At 40.0% G+C, this 15970-nt stretch overlaps 1 protein-coding gene across 2 annotated transcripts in view; it reads right to left on the bottom strand.

Annotated features, from left to right (window-relative positions):
* PRDM5 (PR/SET domain 5) overlaps positions 1 to 15970 on the bottom strand; it is a gene marked incomplete at both ends in the record, with an annotated part of 206846 nt that overhangs the window by 38466 nt on the left and 152410 nt on the right. Inside the window, one exon of one of the 2 annotated variants that reach the window (XM_082837920.1) lies at positions 7577 to 7662. The exons of the other annotated variant lie outside the window; for it this stretch is intronic. Within the exon in view, the coding sequence (XP_082694046.1) occupies positions 7577 to 7662 (86 nt within the window). The remainder of the gene's footprint in view (positions 1 to 7576; positions 7663 to 15970) is intronic. 2 annotated transcript variants of the gene reach the window in all.

Below are 15970 nucleotides of genomic sequence, written 5' to 3'. Positions count from 1 at the left end.
AATTGAAATTGTACTGATTCAGCGTTATGTAATATTTAGCCCTCGCCCAGTTATCTACTGCTGCATAATAAGCCACCTCAAAACTTAAATGACCCGAAACAAGCTATTATTTCTTATGGTTTTATGGACTGACGGGGGGGTACTTTTTTTGTGGGAGTGACTGGGTTTGTGGATTGACCGTTACACAGGCGAAGTTCTCTCTTAGAATCTTTCTTGAAGTTGCGGTCAGTTGGGTGCAGCTGAAGTCACCCAGGTTTCCAAAATGGCTTACTCACATGGTTGGCAGTTCCTGTCGGCTGTTTGCGGAGCGCCCTTCTGTGGCGTCTCCACGTGACCTCGGGTCCTCACAGCATGGTGGTTGGTTCCAAGAGACGTAGGCAAAAACTGCAAGGTTTCTTACCACCTAGTCTCAGAAGCCCTAGAATATCACCTCTGCTGCATTCTATTAGTCAAGCAAGTCATTGTGGCCAACCCAGATTCAAAGGAAGGGAACTTAGGCTCTACCTGTCGACGTGAAGAGCAGCACATACATATGGGGAGGGAAGAAACTGAGGATAACCGTCTCAGAGGCTACCTTACCACACCATTATTCCAACTCATGCACATTATGCTTTAGATGGATAGTCCCAGCTTTTTTTTTTCCTTCTAAAAATCAAGTTAGGCACAAAAATACTCAATGAAAATGTAAGCACTATTAAAAAAAACTCTGCAGAAAAATCACACTTGATGCCTAGGTCCAGCTCAATTCCACACATCAGTGGAACTCTACTCTTATAACCCTAAATACAGTGAAACAGGATTTCATTCCACACAAGACTTTTGTCTATTTTCCTATAGGATAATGTACCCACCCAATAAATTTGTCAAGCGTATGAGATCCAACTTATTTTAAGTTTTCACCTCTTACTCTCAAAACCTAGCGAAATTCAGGGAACCACTCCTCAGATCCTAGAATGCCTGGACCCGAAGTCCTACTTTTAGGACCATCATTTGGCATGCCGAAACAGTATTCCTAACCAAGAAGCTGAAAACGTTCTTTGCTGGTGATTTTAAGAGAGCTGACTAGCTCAAGAGCAGAGCTGCACAGAGAGTAAGAAGGGGAGGCACTCTGCCAAGGGAGTTGATGGCCATCAGGAAGAATTTCCACAGAGAAAAAGGGGAAAGAAAGGGCGAAAAGGACGATGTCAGTCCCTGGAAAGAAAGTTATTTTTCAAATGGTCTGATTTTCCCTTTTACAGAGAAAAGGGAGTTTACTGCGATAGAATAAGCATGTTCCATTTCATGCAGGTATGTCTTCTGAGCCAAAGAAAATACAATGGTATCTTAAAGCCATTTATCTTAAACGATTCATTTGCAGGCCATACAAAATCCCCCAAGCAATAAGTGGGTTCTAAAAACGATAAAAGATTTATTAATTCCAAAACAAAATTAAAGATGTTTTCAAATAATGGCAATGCGCCAGATCCTCTTGTCCCTACATCACAAAAGCTGATGAAGTTTAGAAAAACAAAAATGTAAAAAATTCCGTTTTCTCTAAAATTGTAATAAACTTAAAAATTATTGAATTTTTAAAAATCTCTTCCTCTTACCTAGATAAGAAAACAGAAATAGCTGAGCATGTTCTTCACATACTTAGCCTGCCCAAGTGTGGACCGGCAACACCTTCCTCTCCTCCACTTGCTCTCTCTAAATCGACTACCTACTCTTCCTGTCTGTGGGAACTGCCCATCCCCCAAAGCGCCCCTTCTAGGATCTCAGGTTCAGCCCCCTCCCTACTTTTCACCACCTACGGGTACTACACGCCCAGACTTTGTCAAGACTCTTTCAAAGCTGTCTCTCATACAAGTTCCCTACTTTCAAATCCCAAGGCTGCCTGGTGTGGGTGCTCTGCCTCGTTCAGCCGCTTCCGGCATGCCTGCGTCGGGGCCCCCGCCTCCAGTCCTGCCTCAATTCACTCTCAAGGATGACTTCAGAGCAGCCTTTCCAAAAGAGAGCCGACGATGTGACCCACCCCTCAAAGTAAGACACACCACTCAAAACAAGATATGTTTCCAGGATTCAGACCAACTCCTTGGTCCTAGCCTGTCTCAGCTGCAGTCAGACTTCAATGTGCATCCTCGGACTTGGTCCCAGGGGACAGGCCACCCTAACTGGGTCTGTACGTACTGCTCTCACTTTGTCCATGTGGTTACATGTGCCCAGCATACCCTCCTCCACCGTCCTCAGAGCTCAGCTCGAACGCCACCCTCTCTCTCCAGTATTTCTGGAATCAACTCGCCTACCCGCTACCTGATTCAGCAGACTTGCTTCCGCATCTGTCACCTAAGTTTTTTAGGCATGCCTCATAATGTGTTCATGAGGATTCCAAGCTGGCTCTCTTCCTTAAAAGACCTCGTTCTGTTCTTAACCAAGGCTACCTTGAGAATTCTATCCCATGCTCCTGGAGCTAGGGAGCTCCTTCTTGCCTCTTCTTCCCCTTGACATCCACTGCTCAATCCCCCTCCTCCAACATCTTCACCCATAAGATATTAAGGCTCTTCTTTTTCCTTCAACATCAAGCTTACCTTGCTCCCACATGATTCACCAGCTGGATGCTGTGGTCTGAATTTTTGCATACTTTACAAGTTGCTACAACGCTGTACCACCCCGAAGCCTCCAGATAAATCCAGAACTGCCTGATGTCCAAGACACCCACTCCAGTCTGGCCTTGGAGACCCAGGGTCTCACTACAAGGTGTCTAAAGAAAGTGCAATGTGCACACATTTGTAAACCCGCCAAACATCTGAACTGCCTAAGGATCGGGGACAGGAAGCTTCACGAAAGAAAATTAACAAAATATAAAATGACATAAGAGACTGGCCATTACTTTTAACCACTGGCAATTAATTCCATTTTAATATGTTTAATAACTAATCTGGTTCTTCCTACAAACAAGGCTGGAGACTCAGCTGTGATCCTAGAACCCTGAAACCTGTGTAAGCCAACTGGGTGTTTTAACTGGTGTTCCAAAGGCAAGGTTTCTGGAATAACTTTCTAATTGGTCCAGGTGTTTTCCATGTTGACCATCAAAAGTGATTAAACGAGACATGAAGCTTTCTGCGGTAAAAGGTTACCAAAAACAATTTCTTTGAACTTAATTTTTACAAAACGGATACTTATGAGCACTTATGTTAACTCACTGACAGCCAGTGTTTTGGCTCAATGTGTCTTAACAATATAAACCTGAGGTCCATGATTTTCAGGTGATCTACAGTTCCTAAGTATAATGTACTAAAATGGACTTGAGATATTACACATAAAGAGTTAAGAAATGACATTTATACCTCAGATATAGTTTAGGGTGGTCAAGAAGACCTTTTAGACAAAAGACAACAGAGATGGGGTGGGGGGCGGTGGTCCTGGAACTATGTCTGGAGCATCTCCAAGCCTAAAAGTCCCGGGAAAATTAATATTATCACTGAGGCTGTTTTATAAGTCTTGGTTGAAGCCACAGTGTCCAAACTAAGACAACTGTCCAACCCCAGCCTAAAGAGGCCCTACTCCTTCCCCAAAGCTGTTTCCTTTATCACCCAAGTGAGAAGGTGGTTGAGGAGAGAACCTACAGAGAGAGAGAAGGAACTGCTCACAAGGCCAACACCCTCACTGAAGCTCACCAAGCCCACCCCCTACCCCACTCGGGTCTAGTGCTGAGTTACAAGCACCAGCTGACAGGCAAAGGCAAAGAGCACTTCTGTGGCAAAGACATGCAGGGTCTGCTAAAACCTGATGATGGAGCAGAACTACTGTGGAATCCCCTGGCCCTCCAGGTCTCCCACTAAGATCATGGAAATGGCAGACCACCGGGGGAGGAGATGAAAGCCTACGGTAACTATAGCAACAACATAACCCAAAGCCAGTGTAACTACTTACTGGATTAGCTCAACCTCTCGTATTAAGGGCCTGGCAGAAGAAGAGGTGTGCCCACTTCCAGGCATAAATAGTATTGACCTCAGTCTATACTATTCTTTCACGTGCAATAATAGGCACTCAATCAAAATTCTGTGTGACACACAAAAAGCAAACCCTCCCCCAACCCGTTACCAAGAGACAGAATAGAGGACACAACGAGACTGGAAGATGGCCCAGATGGTGGAACCACCTGAGAATTTAAATAACTGTAATTAATACTGTCGAAGAATCCAGTGATAAGGTGAACAACGTGCATGAACAAATGGACAACTGCAACACAGACATGGAAGCTATTTTTAAAAAGCCAAATGGAAATATTAGAAATGAAAAACATGATGATATCAAAGATGAAATCCTTCAATGTGCAGACTGAGCACAGTAGAGGAAAGAATCAGTGAAACTGAAAACACTCCAAGAGAAATTAGAAATTAGAAACACAAAGATACAAAGAGACAAACAGAACAGAACTACCAAGAGCTATGGGACAATATCAAACATTCCAACATATGTAACTGGCACCTTATTAGAAAAAGAGAAATAGAAAGGGACCAAAGAAATATTTGGGGGAAAAAGCTGAGAAGTTTCCCAAATTTAGTAATAATAAACCAGAAATATAAGCAGGATGAATGAAGAAGGACATATCTAGTACATCATAGTCTAAGTGCTGGAAACCAAAAATAAAGAGAATATATTGTAGGAAATGAATAAATTACCTGCCCTCGCCTTGAGTCCTGGCCTCTCCGTGAAAGACTAACGATTGTTTAGCCTTTGAGCAAAATTTAGATTTTAGCAAAATCATCTCCCACGCTTGGGGCCCTTGCTGGACCCAATAAATAATTCGTAAAGTGAAGGACTTTGTGTTCCTTCCCTAAGGCGTCTGTGCGGTTTCACAGAATGCAAATCGGGGGGGGGGGGGCTGGCGTGGCGTGCAATTTTGTGTTGTCTCACCAAAACTTCTCAAAGACTCAACCTGCTGAATGATACAGTTGTTGTTGTAATGGAATTAAAAGCTTTTGATATAAGGACAAAAAAAAATGTCTGGAGCTAGAGCTATCTAAATACTAAATGTAAGGTGAATAAAAGATTGAAACTGAAAAGTGTTACAATCCAAACGTAATGTTATCTTTTGAATTGAGTCTTACAAACCCAAATAATATTGGAAAAATATAAGCTTTCAGAGACTGTTCCTCTACAATGCTTTTTAAAAAGTCTCTTTTGGTTCTGATGTTAACTTGATTGCATTAGCTAATAACCTTAACTAGCTTTGGAAAAGTTGCTGATATGCTAAGAACATCTGTAATGCTTAGGAAATAGGATTTCAAAATGATGCAGTCTGTATAAATAATGAGTGAAAAAGAAAAATTTAAAAAGGGTTTGAAGCAAAACCCCAAAGGCCTCTTTGTCCCTCTTTACCCTCTTCCTTTGCTAGTACTCTCTACTGATTGTATGGGATTCTGTCTAAAATCGTGGGGCTTCCAGTCGAGGCCTTCTCTGGCGTTCCCTTAGTCACAGGCTGGGATTTGTTTTCTTTTTGTGAAGTCAGTGCCTGAGAGCTGCTAAAAAGATACCACCAGCACCTGGACACCCTGAGGCATTCCGGGATCCTGGACTCGAGGCCCAACTAGTCAAAGGAACATAAGACTTTTAAATAAATTTTAAATGAACTTCTGGGTTCATTACTGCAGTTTGCTTAGTTTGAAAATATACAGGAAAGTATATCAGAGTCAGTGGAATGAGAAAATATTTAATTGAATTAATTGAAGAAAAGGCGTTGTAGTGTGTGCACAGTAGGTGAGTGGGGGGCCTCTGAAGCCAGACTACCTGGCTTCCAATCTCGACTCTGCTACTCACTTGCCTGTGCCTCAGTTTCTCACTTTTAAAGAAGAGATCCTAATAATACCTACCCCGTAGAGGCTTAAGGGAATTGTTAAATGCATTAATGAATTGTTGTGAGGCTTACATGAATTAATAAATGTGAACTTCTGGAATATAGTGCCTGGCATGTGATTAGTGGCCTTCGTATTTAACTATTAGTATTATTCTTATTAATAAACTTTATGTTAAAACAAAGTAAAAGCCAAAATAGGTGAATTGGAAATATCATATCACCCTTTCTTGAGAAAACACAAAAGGTAATTTTTTCTCTGCAGTAATTTGAACAGCCTCTTCTGAGGTATAATTATAGAGTACCAGATTTTGGTTAACCTCATGAGTTTTGATGAGAGAAACCAGGGCTCCTTTGCCTGTTGGTTGATATCTTCAAAACACATTACTGGCACTACTGTGACAACTGCACACACATAAAACAACCTCCTAAACTAAACTAGCTTAAACCTCTTTAATAGGGCTCGCTGTGAAATACATATTTTGAGTATGTACATTTAAGTCATGTTGTGAACAGTAACATTTGTCTAATCCTTTATGGTCTATGAAGGAATTTTATATTTAGCCATTACTCCAGTTCTTAATATCCATATACTATGAATATGACATTTTATATCATATGAGAAGCTCAACGTGGACTTGCTCTAATGAGCACAGAAGCCTCCTCTCTCCTCCACCACAAAGAGGAGTATTTTCTTAACAGGACCTCAGAGGTTACCTTTTACGGCCTACAGAACTGAAGTGGAAAGCTAGCATATTATTACACTGGAAAGGTATTATTATTATGTGTTTTCTCTCAAGTTTCATTTTACAGCTCAGGTAAAAAGCGAAATCCAGGAGAAGCCTAAATTAGAATTGCTCTTAAGGGGATTAGGCATGTCTCTTAAAATTTGAAAAAAATATGGCATTTACATACAGACCGTAAGGACTTTTAAAAGACCAAGCTGAACAGAGCTGTGTGAAAGGTAATGCGGTGAAAAGAGGGGACAGAGCAAAATCAAGAAGAGCTGTTTAAAAGCAGCATCAAATTTTCAAGTGGAAAGTTCATGTAAAGCATCTAATTGTGTCCTACACTGAACAGTGAGCTAAGCAATGTAGCTGCATGGAAGGTGAGCCGCTCATTTATTTTTATAGCATGCGAGGCAGATGCTTGAGTCTGAAAAAGCCATAAGTAACAGAATGACAAGAGTCCAGTGAGAGGTGCTGACAGCAGAGGCACAAAGGGCATCCGCGGAAAAAAAGAATGAAAGACAGCACCGGGCACGCCCCGTAGAGCAAGAAGCGGTCCTTCCTTGTTTGCCACCTCCCGTGATAATTCAAATTATTTTCAACGTCTTTCTTGCAAATATACTTGTTCATATGCATTAATTAATGGTCACATGCTGACAGGCGCACCTCTGTTCAAGAAGTGCTGGCATCTGCATTACTGGCAAATACTCTGCAGACAGCACCCTTATATTTTTCAGTATTAAAATGCTACAGTCTATTTACTTGGCAGTGTGTCATTTATAACTCCTATTACTCCTAAAAACTGGTTCACAATTCAAAGAATGGGGATGCTTTGGGAGTTTCAATTTCTGTTTCTTTCATTGTTGTGTCTGAAAAAATTATTCCCAAATGTTCATCATAAATATAAACGTATGATTTTGGATATACCACCTTTCTTTTCTCAGGTAAAGTTAAAACTTTTTAAAATAAGTATGGATTTTATAATAAATATTAAGGAGAGAGAATATAATCTTACCCTGGTGTGAGTACGAATGTGCATCTTCAGCCCGTCATTTTTACTGAATCCTTTTTCACAGTAAGGGCATTGATAGGGACGCTCACCTACAAGATAAAGGAAAGCTTCCCGTCAGAAAAGTCGAAAGCAGCAAAGCAGGCACGTACCGTCACTCCTCCCGCACCAGGTCCCGGCCACCACAACCTCTCCTGCACTGCCAAGAAAAGGCTCAGGCACAGCAGGGCCAACACCTGGGGCAGTTCAGGGTGGCGGACGAGGCTTTCCCTCCTGCGGAGAGGCTGCGAGCCCAGAGCAATTCCAGCGCTCAGAAACAAGCAACGTTCAGGCTCGCTCCATTTTCCGTTTAATATTTGAGCCCAAATTAAATCTAATTTTAAGAACCTGTTAAAAAGATTTCGTATCAGTCAATTTGTTCTGTCACTATACTGCACGTTACAGGGATCACTGTTTCACTGACACTTTGTTTTTTAAAAAAGATTTCAGAGGCTAAAGGCTCTTTGGTGGGGCTAATGGCAGACTCCCAGAGGGCTCATGCCAAGGAGTACGTCCCAGGACTTCTGCTGCCAGTGTCCTTGTCCCTGCAGTGAGCCTCAGCCATCCCCTGCCTCTGCAGGAGGCCTACCAACACTAGCACATCACCACAGAGCCCCGAGAAGAGTTCCCTGTGCTATACACCACGTGGCCGACAGGGTCTTGGTGCTCCAGCCGGGTGTCAGGCCTGAGCCTCTGAGGTGGAAGAGCCGAGTTCAGGACACTGGTCCACCAGAGACCTCCCAGATCCACATAATATAAAACGGTGAAAGCTCTCCCAGAGATCTCCATCTCAATGCTAACAGCCAGCTCCACTCAACGACCAGCAAGCTACAGTGCTGGATACCCTATGCCAAACAACTAGCAAGACAAGAACACAACACCACCCATTAGCAGAGAGGCTGCCTAAAATCATAATAAGGTCACAGACACCCCAAAACACATCACTGGACGTGGTTCTGCCCACCAGAAAGACAAGATCCAGCCTCATCCACCAGAACACAGGCACTAGTCCCCTCCACCAGGAAGCCTACACAACCTACTAAACCAACCTTAGCCACTGGGGACAGATACCAAAAACAATGGGAACTACGAACCTGCAGCCTGCAAAAAGGAGACCCCAAACACAGTAAGTTAAGCAAAATTAGAAGACAGAGAAACAAACAGCAGATGAAGGAGCAAGGTAAAAACCCACCAGACCAAACAAACGAAGAGGCAGTCTACCTGAAAAAGAATTCAGAGTAATGATACTAAAGATGATCCGAAATCTTGGAAACAGAATGGAGAAAATACAAGAAACATTTAACAAGGACCTAGAAGAACTAAAGAGCAAACAAACAAAGATGAACAACACAATAAATGAAATTAAAAACTCTCTTGAAGGAATCAATAGCAGAATGACAGAGGCAGAGGAATGGAAAAGTGACCTGGAAGATAAAATAGTGAAAATAACTATCGCAGAGCAGAATAAAGAAAAAAAGAATGAAAATAACTGAGGACAGTCTCAGAGACCTCTGGGACAACATTAAATGCACCAACATTTGAATTATAGGGGTCCCAGAAGAAGAAGAGGAAAAAAAAAGGAACTGAGAAAATATTTGAAGAGATTATAGTTGAAAACTTCGCTATTATGGGAAATGAAATAGTCAATCAAGTCTAGGAAGCGTAGAGAGTCCCATACAGGATAAATCCAAAGAGAAACACGCCAAGACATACATTAATCAAACGATCAAAAATTAAATACAAAGAAAAAATATTACAAGCAGCAAGGGAAAAGAAACAAATAATATACAAGGGAATCCCCATTAGGTTAGAGCTGATCTTTGAGGAAAAACTCTGCAAGTCAGGAGGAAGTGGTAGGACATATTTAAAGTGATGAAAGGAGAAAACCTACAACTAACATTACTCTACCCAGCAAGGATCTCATTCAGATCCGACAGAGAAATTAAAACCATTACAGACAAGCAAAAGCAATGAGAATTCAGCACCACCAAACCAGCTTTACACCAAATGCTAAAGGAACTACTCTAAGTGGGAAACACAAGAGAAGGAAAAGACCTACAATAACAAACCCAAAACAATTAAGAAAATGGTAATAGGAACATACATATCGATAACTACCTTAAATGTAAATGAATTAAATGTTCCAACCAAAAGACACAGACTAGCTGAATGGATACAAAAACAAGACCTGTATATATGCGGTCTATAGGAGACCCACTTCAACCTAGGGACACATACAGACAGAAAGTGAGGGGATGAAAAAAGATACTCTATGCAAATGGAAATCAAAAGAAAGCTGGAGCAGCAATTCTCATATTAGACAAAACAGACTTTAAAATAAAGACTATTACAAGAGACAAAGAAGGACACTACATAATGATCAACAGATCAATCCAAGAAGAAGATATAACAATTGTAAATATTTATGCACCCAACATAGGAGCACCTCAATACATAAGGCAAATGTTAACAGCCAAAAAAGGGGAAATCGACAGTAACACAATCATAGTAGGGGACTTTAACACCCTACTTTCACCCATGGACAGATCATTCAAAATGAAAATAAATAAGGAAACACAAGATTTAAATGATACATTAAATAAGAGGGACTTAATTGATAGTTATAGGATATTCCATTCAAAAACAACAGAATACACTTGCTTCTCAAGTGCTCATGGAACATTCTCCAGGATACATCATATCCTGGGCCACAAATCAAGAGTAGGTAAACTTAATAATATTGAAATCATATCAAGTATCTTTTCTGACCACAATGCTATGAGACTAGAGATCAATTACAGGAAAAAATCTGTAAAAAATACAAACACATGGAGGCTAAACAATACACTACTAAATAACCAAGAGATCACTGAAGAAATCAAAGATGAAATCAAAAAAATACCTAGAAAAAATAAACAATGAAAACATGACAACCCAAAATCTATGGGATGCTGCGAAAGAAGTTCTAAGAGGGAAGTTTATAGCAATACAGTCCTACCTCAAGAAACAAGAAACATCTCAAATAAACAACCTAACCTTACAGCTAAAGCAGTTAGAGAAAGAAGAATAAGAAAAAAACCCAAAGTTAGCAGAAGGAAAGAAATCATAAAGATCAGATCAGAATTAAATGAAAAATAAATGAAGGAAACAATAGCAAAGATAAATAAAACTAAAAGCTGGGTCTTTGAGAAGATAAACAAAATTGATAACCCATTAGCCAGACTCATCAAGAAAAAGGGAGAAGACTCAAATCAATAGAATTAGAAATGAAAAAGGAGAAGTAACAACTGACACTGCAGAAATATAAAGGATCATGAGAGATTACTACAAGCAACCCTATGCCAATAAAATGGACAACCTGGACGAAATGGACACATTCTTAGAAAAGCACAACCTTCCGAGACTGAACCAGGAAGAAATAGAAAATATAAACAGACCAATCACAAGCACTGAAATTGAAAATGTGATTAAAAATCTTCCAGCAAACAAAAGCGCAGGACCATGTGGCTTCACAAGCAAATTCTATCAAACATTTAGAGAAGAGCTAACACCTATCCTTCTCAAACTCTTCCAAAATATAGCAGAGGGAGGAACACTCCCAAACTCATTCTACGAGGCCACCATCACCCTGATACCAAAAGCAGACAAGGATGTCACAAAGAAAGAAAACTACAGGCCAATATCACTGATGAACATAGATGCAAAAGTCCTCAACAAAATACTAGCAAACAGAATCCAACAGCACATTAAAAGGATCATACACCATGATCAAGTGGGGTTTTTCCCAGGAATACAAGGATTCTTCAATATATGCAAGTGAACCAACATGATACGCCATATTAACAAACTGAAGGAGAAAAACCATATGATAATCTCAATAGATGCAGAAAAACATTTTGACAAAATTCAACACCCATTTATGATAAAAACTCTCCAGAGAGCAGGCATAGAGGGAACCTACCTCAACATAATAAAGGCCATATATGACAAGCCCACAGCCAACATCATTCTCAATCGTGAAAAACTGAAACCATTTCCTCTAATTTCAGGAACAAGACAAGGTTGCCCACTCTCACCACTATTATTCAACATAGTTTTGGAATTTTTAGCCACAGCAGTCAGAGAAGAACAAGAAATAAACAGAATCCAAATTGGAGAAGAAAAAGTAAAACTGTCACTGTTTTCAGATGACATGATACTATACATAGAGAATCTTAAAGATGATACCAGAAAACTACTAGAGCTACTGAATAAATTTGGACACAGAATTAATGTACAGAAATCTCTTGCATTCCTATACAGTAATGATGAAAAATATGAATGAGAAATTAGGGAAACACTCCCATTTACCACTGCAACAAAAAGAATAAAATACCTAGGAATAAACCTACCTAAGGAGACAAAAGACCTGTATCCAGGAAACTCTAAGACACTGATGAAAGAAATTAAAGATGATACAAACAGATGGAGAGATATCATGTTCTTGGATTGGAAGAATCAACACTGTGAAAAAGACCAGACTTCCCAAAGCAATCTACAGATTCAGTGCAAACCCTCAAACTACCAATGGCATTTTTCACAGAACTAGAACAAAAAATTTCACACTCTGTATGGAAACACAAAAGACCCTGAAGAGCCAAAGCAATCTTGAGAACGAAAAACGGAGCTGGAGGAACCAGGCTCCCTGTCTTCAGACTATACTACAAAGCTACAGTAATCAAGACAGTATGGTACTGGCACAAAAACAGAAATGCAGATCAATGGAACAGGATAGAAAGCTCAGAGGTAAACCCACACACATATGGTTACCTTTGGTAAAGGAGGCAAGAATATACAATGGAGAAAAGACAGCCTCTTCAGTAAGTGGTGCTGGGAGAACTGGACAGTTACATGTAAAATAATGAAATGAGAACACTCCCTAACACCATACGCAAAAATAAACTCAAAATGGATTAAAGACCTAAATATAAGGCCAGACACTGTAAAACTCTTAGAGGAAAACATAGGCAGAACGCTCTATGACAAAAATCACAGCAAGATCCTTTTTGACCCACCTCCCAGAGAAATGGAAATAGAAACAATTATAAACAAATGGGACCCAATGAAACTTAAAAGCTTTTGCACAGCAAAGGAAACCATGAACAAGACGCAAAGACAACCCTCAGAATGGGAGAAAGTATTTGCAAACAAAGCAACTGACAAAGGATTAACCTCCAAAATTTACAAGCAGCTCATGCAGCTGTATGTTAAAAAAACAAATAACCCAATCCAAAAATGGACAGAGGACCTAAACAGACATTTCTCCAAAGAAGATATACAGATTGCCAACAAATATATGTAAGGATGCTCAACATCACTAATCATTAGAGAAATGCAAATCAAAACTACAATGAGGTATCACTTCACACCGGTCAGAATGGCCATCATCAAAAAATCTAGAAACAATAAATGCTGGAGAGGGTGTGGAGAAAAGGGAACCCTCTTGCACTGTTGGTGGGAGTGTAAATTGATACAGCCACTATGGAGGACAGTATGGAGGTTCCTTAATATCTAAAAACAGAACTACGATATGACCCAGCAATCCCACTACTGGGCATATACCCTGAGAAAACCATAATTCAAGAAGAGTCATGTACCACATTTTTCATTGTAGCACTAATTACAATAGCCAGGATATGGAAGCAACCTAAGTGTCCATTGACAGATGAATGGATAAAGAAGATGTGGCACATATATACAATGGAATATTACTCAGCCATAAAAAGAAACAAAATGAGTTATTTGTAGTGAGGTGCATGGACCTAGAGCCTGTCACACAGAGTGAAGTAAGTCAGAGAAAAACAAATACCATATGCTAACGCATATATATGGAATCTAAAAAAAAAAAAAAGGTTCTGAAGAACCTCAGGGCAGGACAGGAATAAAGACGTAGATGTATAGAATGGACTTGAGGACACGGGGAGGGGGAAGGGTAAGCTGGGACGAAGTGAGAAAGTGGCATGGACATATATACACTACCAAATGTAAAATAGACAGCTAGTGGGAAGCAGCAGCATAGCACAGGGAGATCAGCTCGGTTCTTTGTGTCCACCTAGAGGGAGATGCAAGATGGAGGGGATATATGGATATATGTTTACGTATAGCTGATTCACTTTGTTATACAGTAGAAACTAACACACCACTGTAAAGCAATTATACTCCAATAAAGACGTTAAAAAAAAAAAGCCATCATCCTAAGTGAAAGAAGCCAGACTCAAAAGGCCACATATTATGATTCCATTCATATGGAAGTCCAGAATAGGGACAGAAAGTAGATTAGTGGTTGTCTAGGGCCGGGGGTGGAGATGGGAAACACAGGAGTGATAGCGAACGGGTAACGTGTTTCTTTTTAGGGAGATGAAAATGTCCTAAAATTGACTGTAGGGATGGCTGCACATATCTATGAATATACTAAAAACAATATATTACACACTTTAGGTAGATTGTATGATATGTGAATTATGCCTCAATAAAGCTGTTTTAAAAAAAAAGATTTCATAGTCTATCTCAGTTAAGGAGATGAGTTTTAAAAGAACTTCCTAAAATTGGTGTATGTTAAACAGAACCATCTTCTGTTATAACTGAGTCGAGGTTGTATCTAGAGATTCTTATTTAGAAAACAGCCAAACCACTTTTTTAAAACAAGCAAGCATACTCATACGCGTCACACTTTCTAAAAAATTCTACTGTAAGCTGACAAAGATATGACAAAATTCAATCTCCAGGAGGAATCTGAAGCTTCCCACTGGTCAAAGCCTAATTATTCAGAATGGACAGTACCTCAGAGTCACTCACTTCCTGACTTTCATTTATTCATTGTTTCATTTATTGATTCTTTCATTTCCTTCTCCTCAGAGACAGGCCTTTTGACAAGTAGTGTGCCGATCCTCTGCTCTCTCACATCCCATTTGATTCTCATTCTCGTTCGGTCACGTATTACTTGAGGTATGCCAGCGAACGTCCCCATCAGGTCAGCAATGAGCTCCTCGTGGCTCAATCCAATGGTCACTTTTCATCATGGCCTTCCCTGACCTCTCCCCAGTTGCTTCACAAAATGTCCAGCCACGTTCCTGGGCCTGGAGGCTGCATGGCACAGGGGGCCTTGCCCTGTTCTCTGAACCCTGTGTTGTTGGCAGTAACATCACATGGAAGCAACTGGGGCAGAGCTCCCAGCTCAGCAGCTTACCCAGCTGCTCCTTGAGGAGCATGCAGGTCACTCCCTTTGAACTCTGTCTGAAGTGGGCACTGTGAGAGAATGACAACCACCCAAGATAGAAAAAACAAAAACCTAAAAATAACAATGGTAACACTAACGAGAACAGGACTCTAATGAATTACCCAGACTCGCCAATTTCTTCTGTGAGACAAAATCCACTTTTGCACTAAGCAAATCAACCTGGATTCTTTACCTTATGGTTGTGAACTGGGAAGGTTGTGAACACGCAAAATAAAGGCTTAGGGTCCAATTTATTTGAAAAACTATGAAAATATTTTATTTTAACCTTAAGTCGATAATATGTGTTTATCTTCATTCCAGATCTCTCTGTTGAACCTCTGCCTTGAGATATCCATACACCCACCTGGTATCTTCATTTGGGTACCTCACAAACAACTCAAATTCAGCATTCCTGAGCTTTAGACGCTGATCCTATGTGTCCTGTACATCCTGTCCTGATTAGTTATACCACAATCATCCAGCTATCAAAAAAGAATCTTAAACAACCATTCAAGATGCCCTTTTTTTTACTCACTTCTCCTTACATCTAACCTCTGAAGTCATATTAATTTCACTTCTCTGATATTTCTAGAACTTTTTTCCTTGAAGGTGATGGCAAGAATGAAAATAATATTCATAGCATCAGCAGCCGGAGTAGTAGCAGGAACGGTTATTAATTGATTTCTTAATCATTAACCTTCAACCATGCACACACAGAGAAAAAGAACTGGAAGAAAACAGCAAGATGCTAATGCTCATGGGGCTAACTCCCGCATCATCGAAGTCCAGATAATGTTTTATTTTCTTCTTCATAAAGTATAGAAAGCAAAGTAATTTTTTAGACTTTCAAAGTAAGTGTTTTACATTAGTGATAAGAAGGCTAAAATGTTTAATTCCTATTTATCTATTAACAATCTAATCAATCTAGATAATAAAGCATGATAAACAGTAAAGTGGTGGACACGAAAAGTCATTTCACAAATTTTTAGCAATCATAAATTAATTTAATATTCACAGCTATTCTCTTTGTATCACAGAGCTTTATATGTGGTATTACTCTCCAAAGACCAATAGAATAGCCAGCACAAAAAAAAAAAAAAAATCAA

Source organism: Leucopleurus acutus (genome assembly GCF_964270905.1).
Source record: "Leucopleurus acutus genome assembly, chromosome: 4".
Taxonomy (NCBI): Eukaryota; Metazoa; Chordata; class Mammalia; order Artiodactyla; family Delphinidae; genus Leucopleurus; species Leucopleurus acutus.
This window is presented reverse-complemented; position numbering and strand designations above follow the sequence as displayed.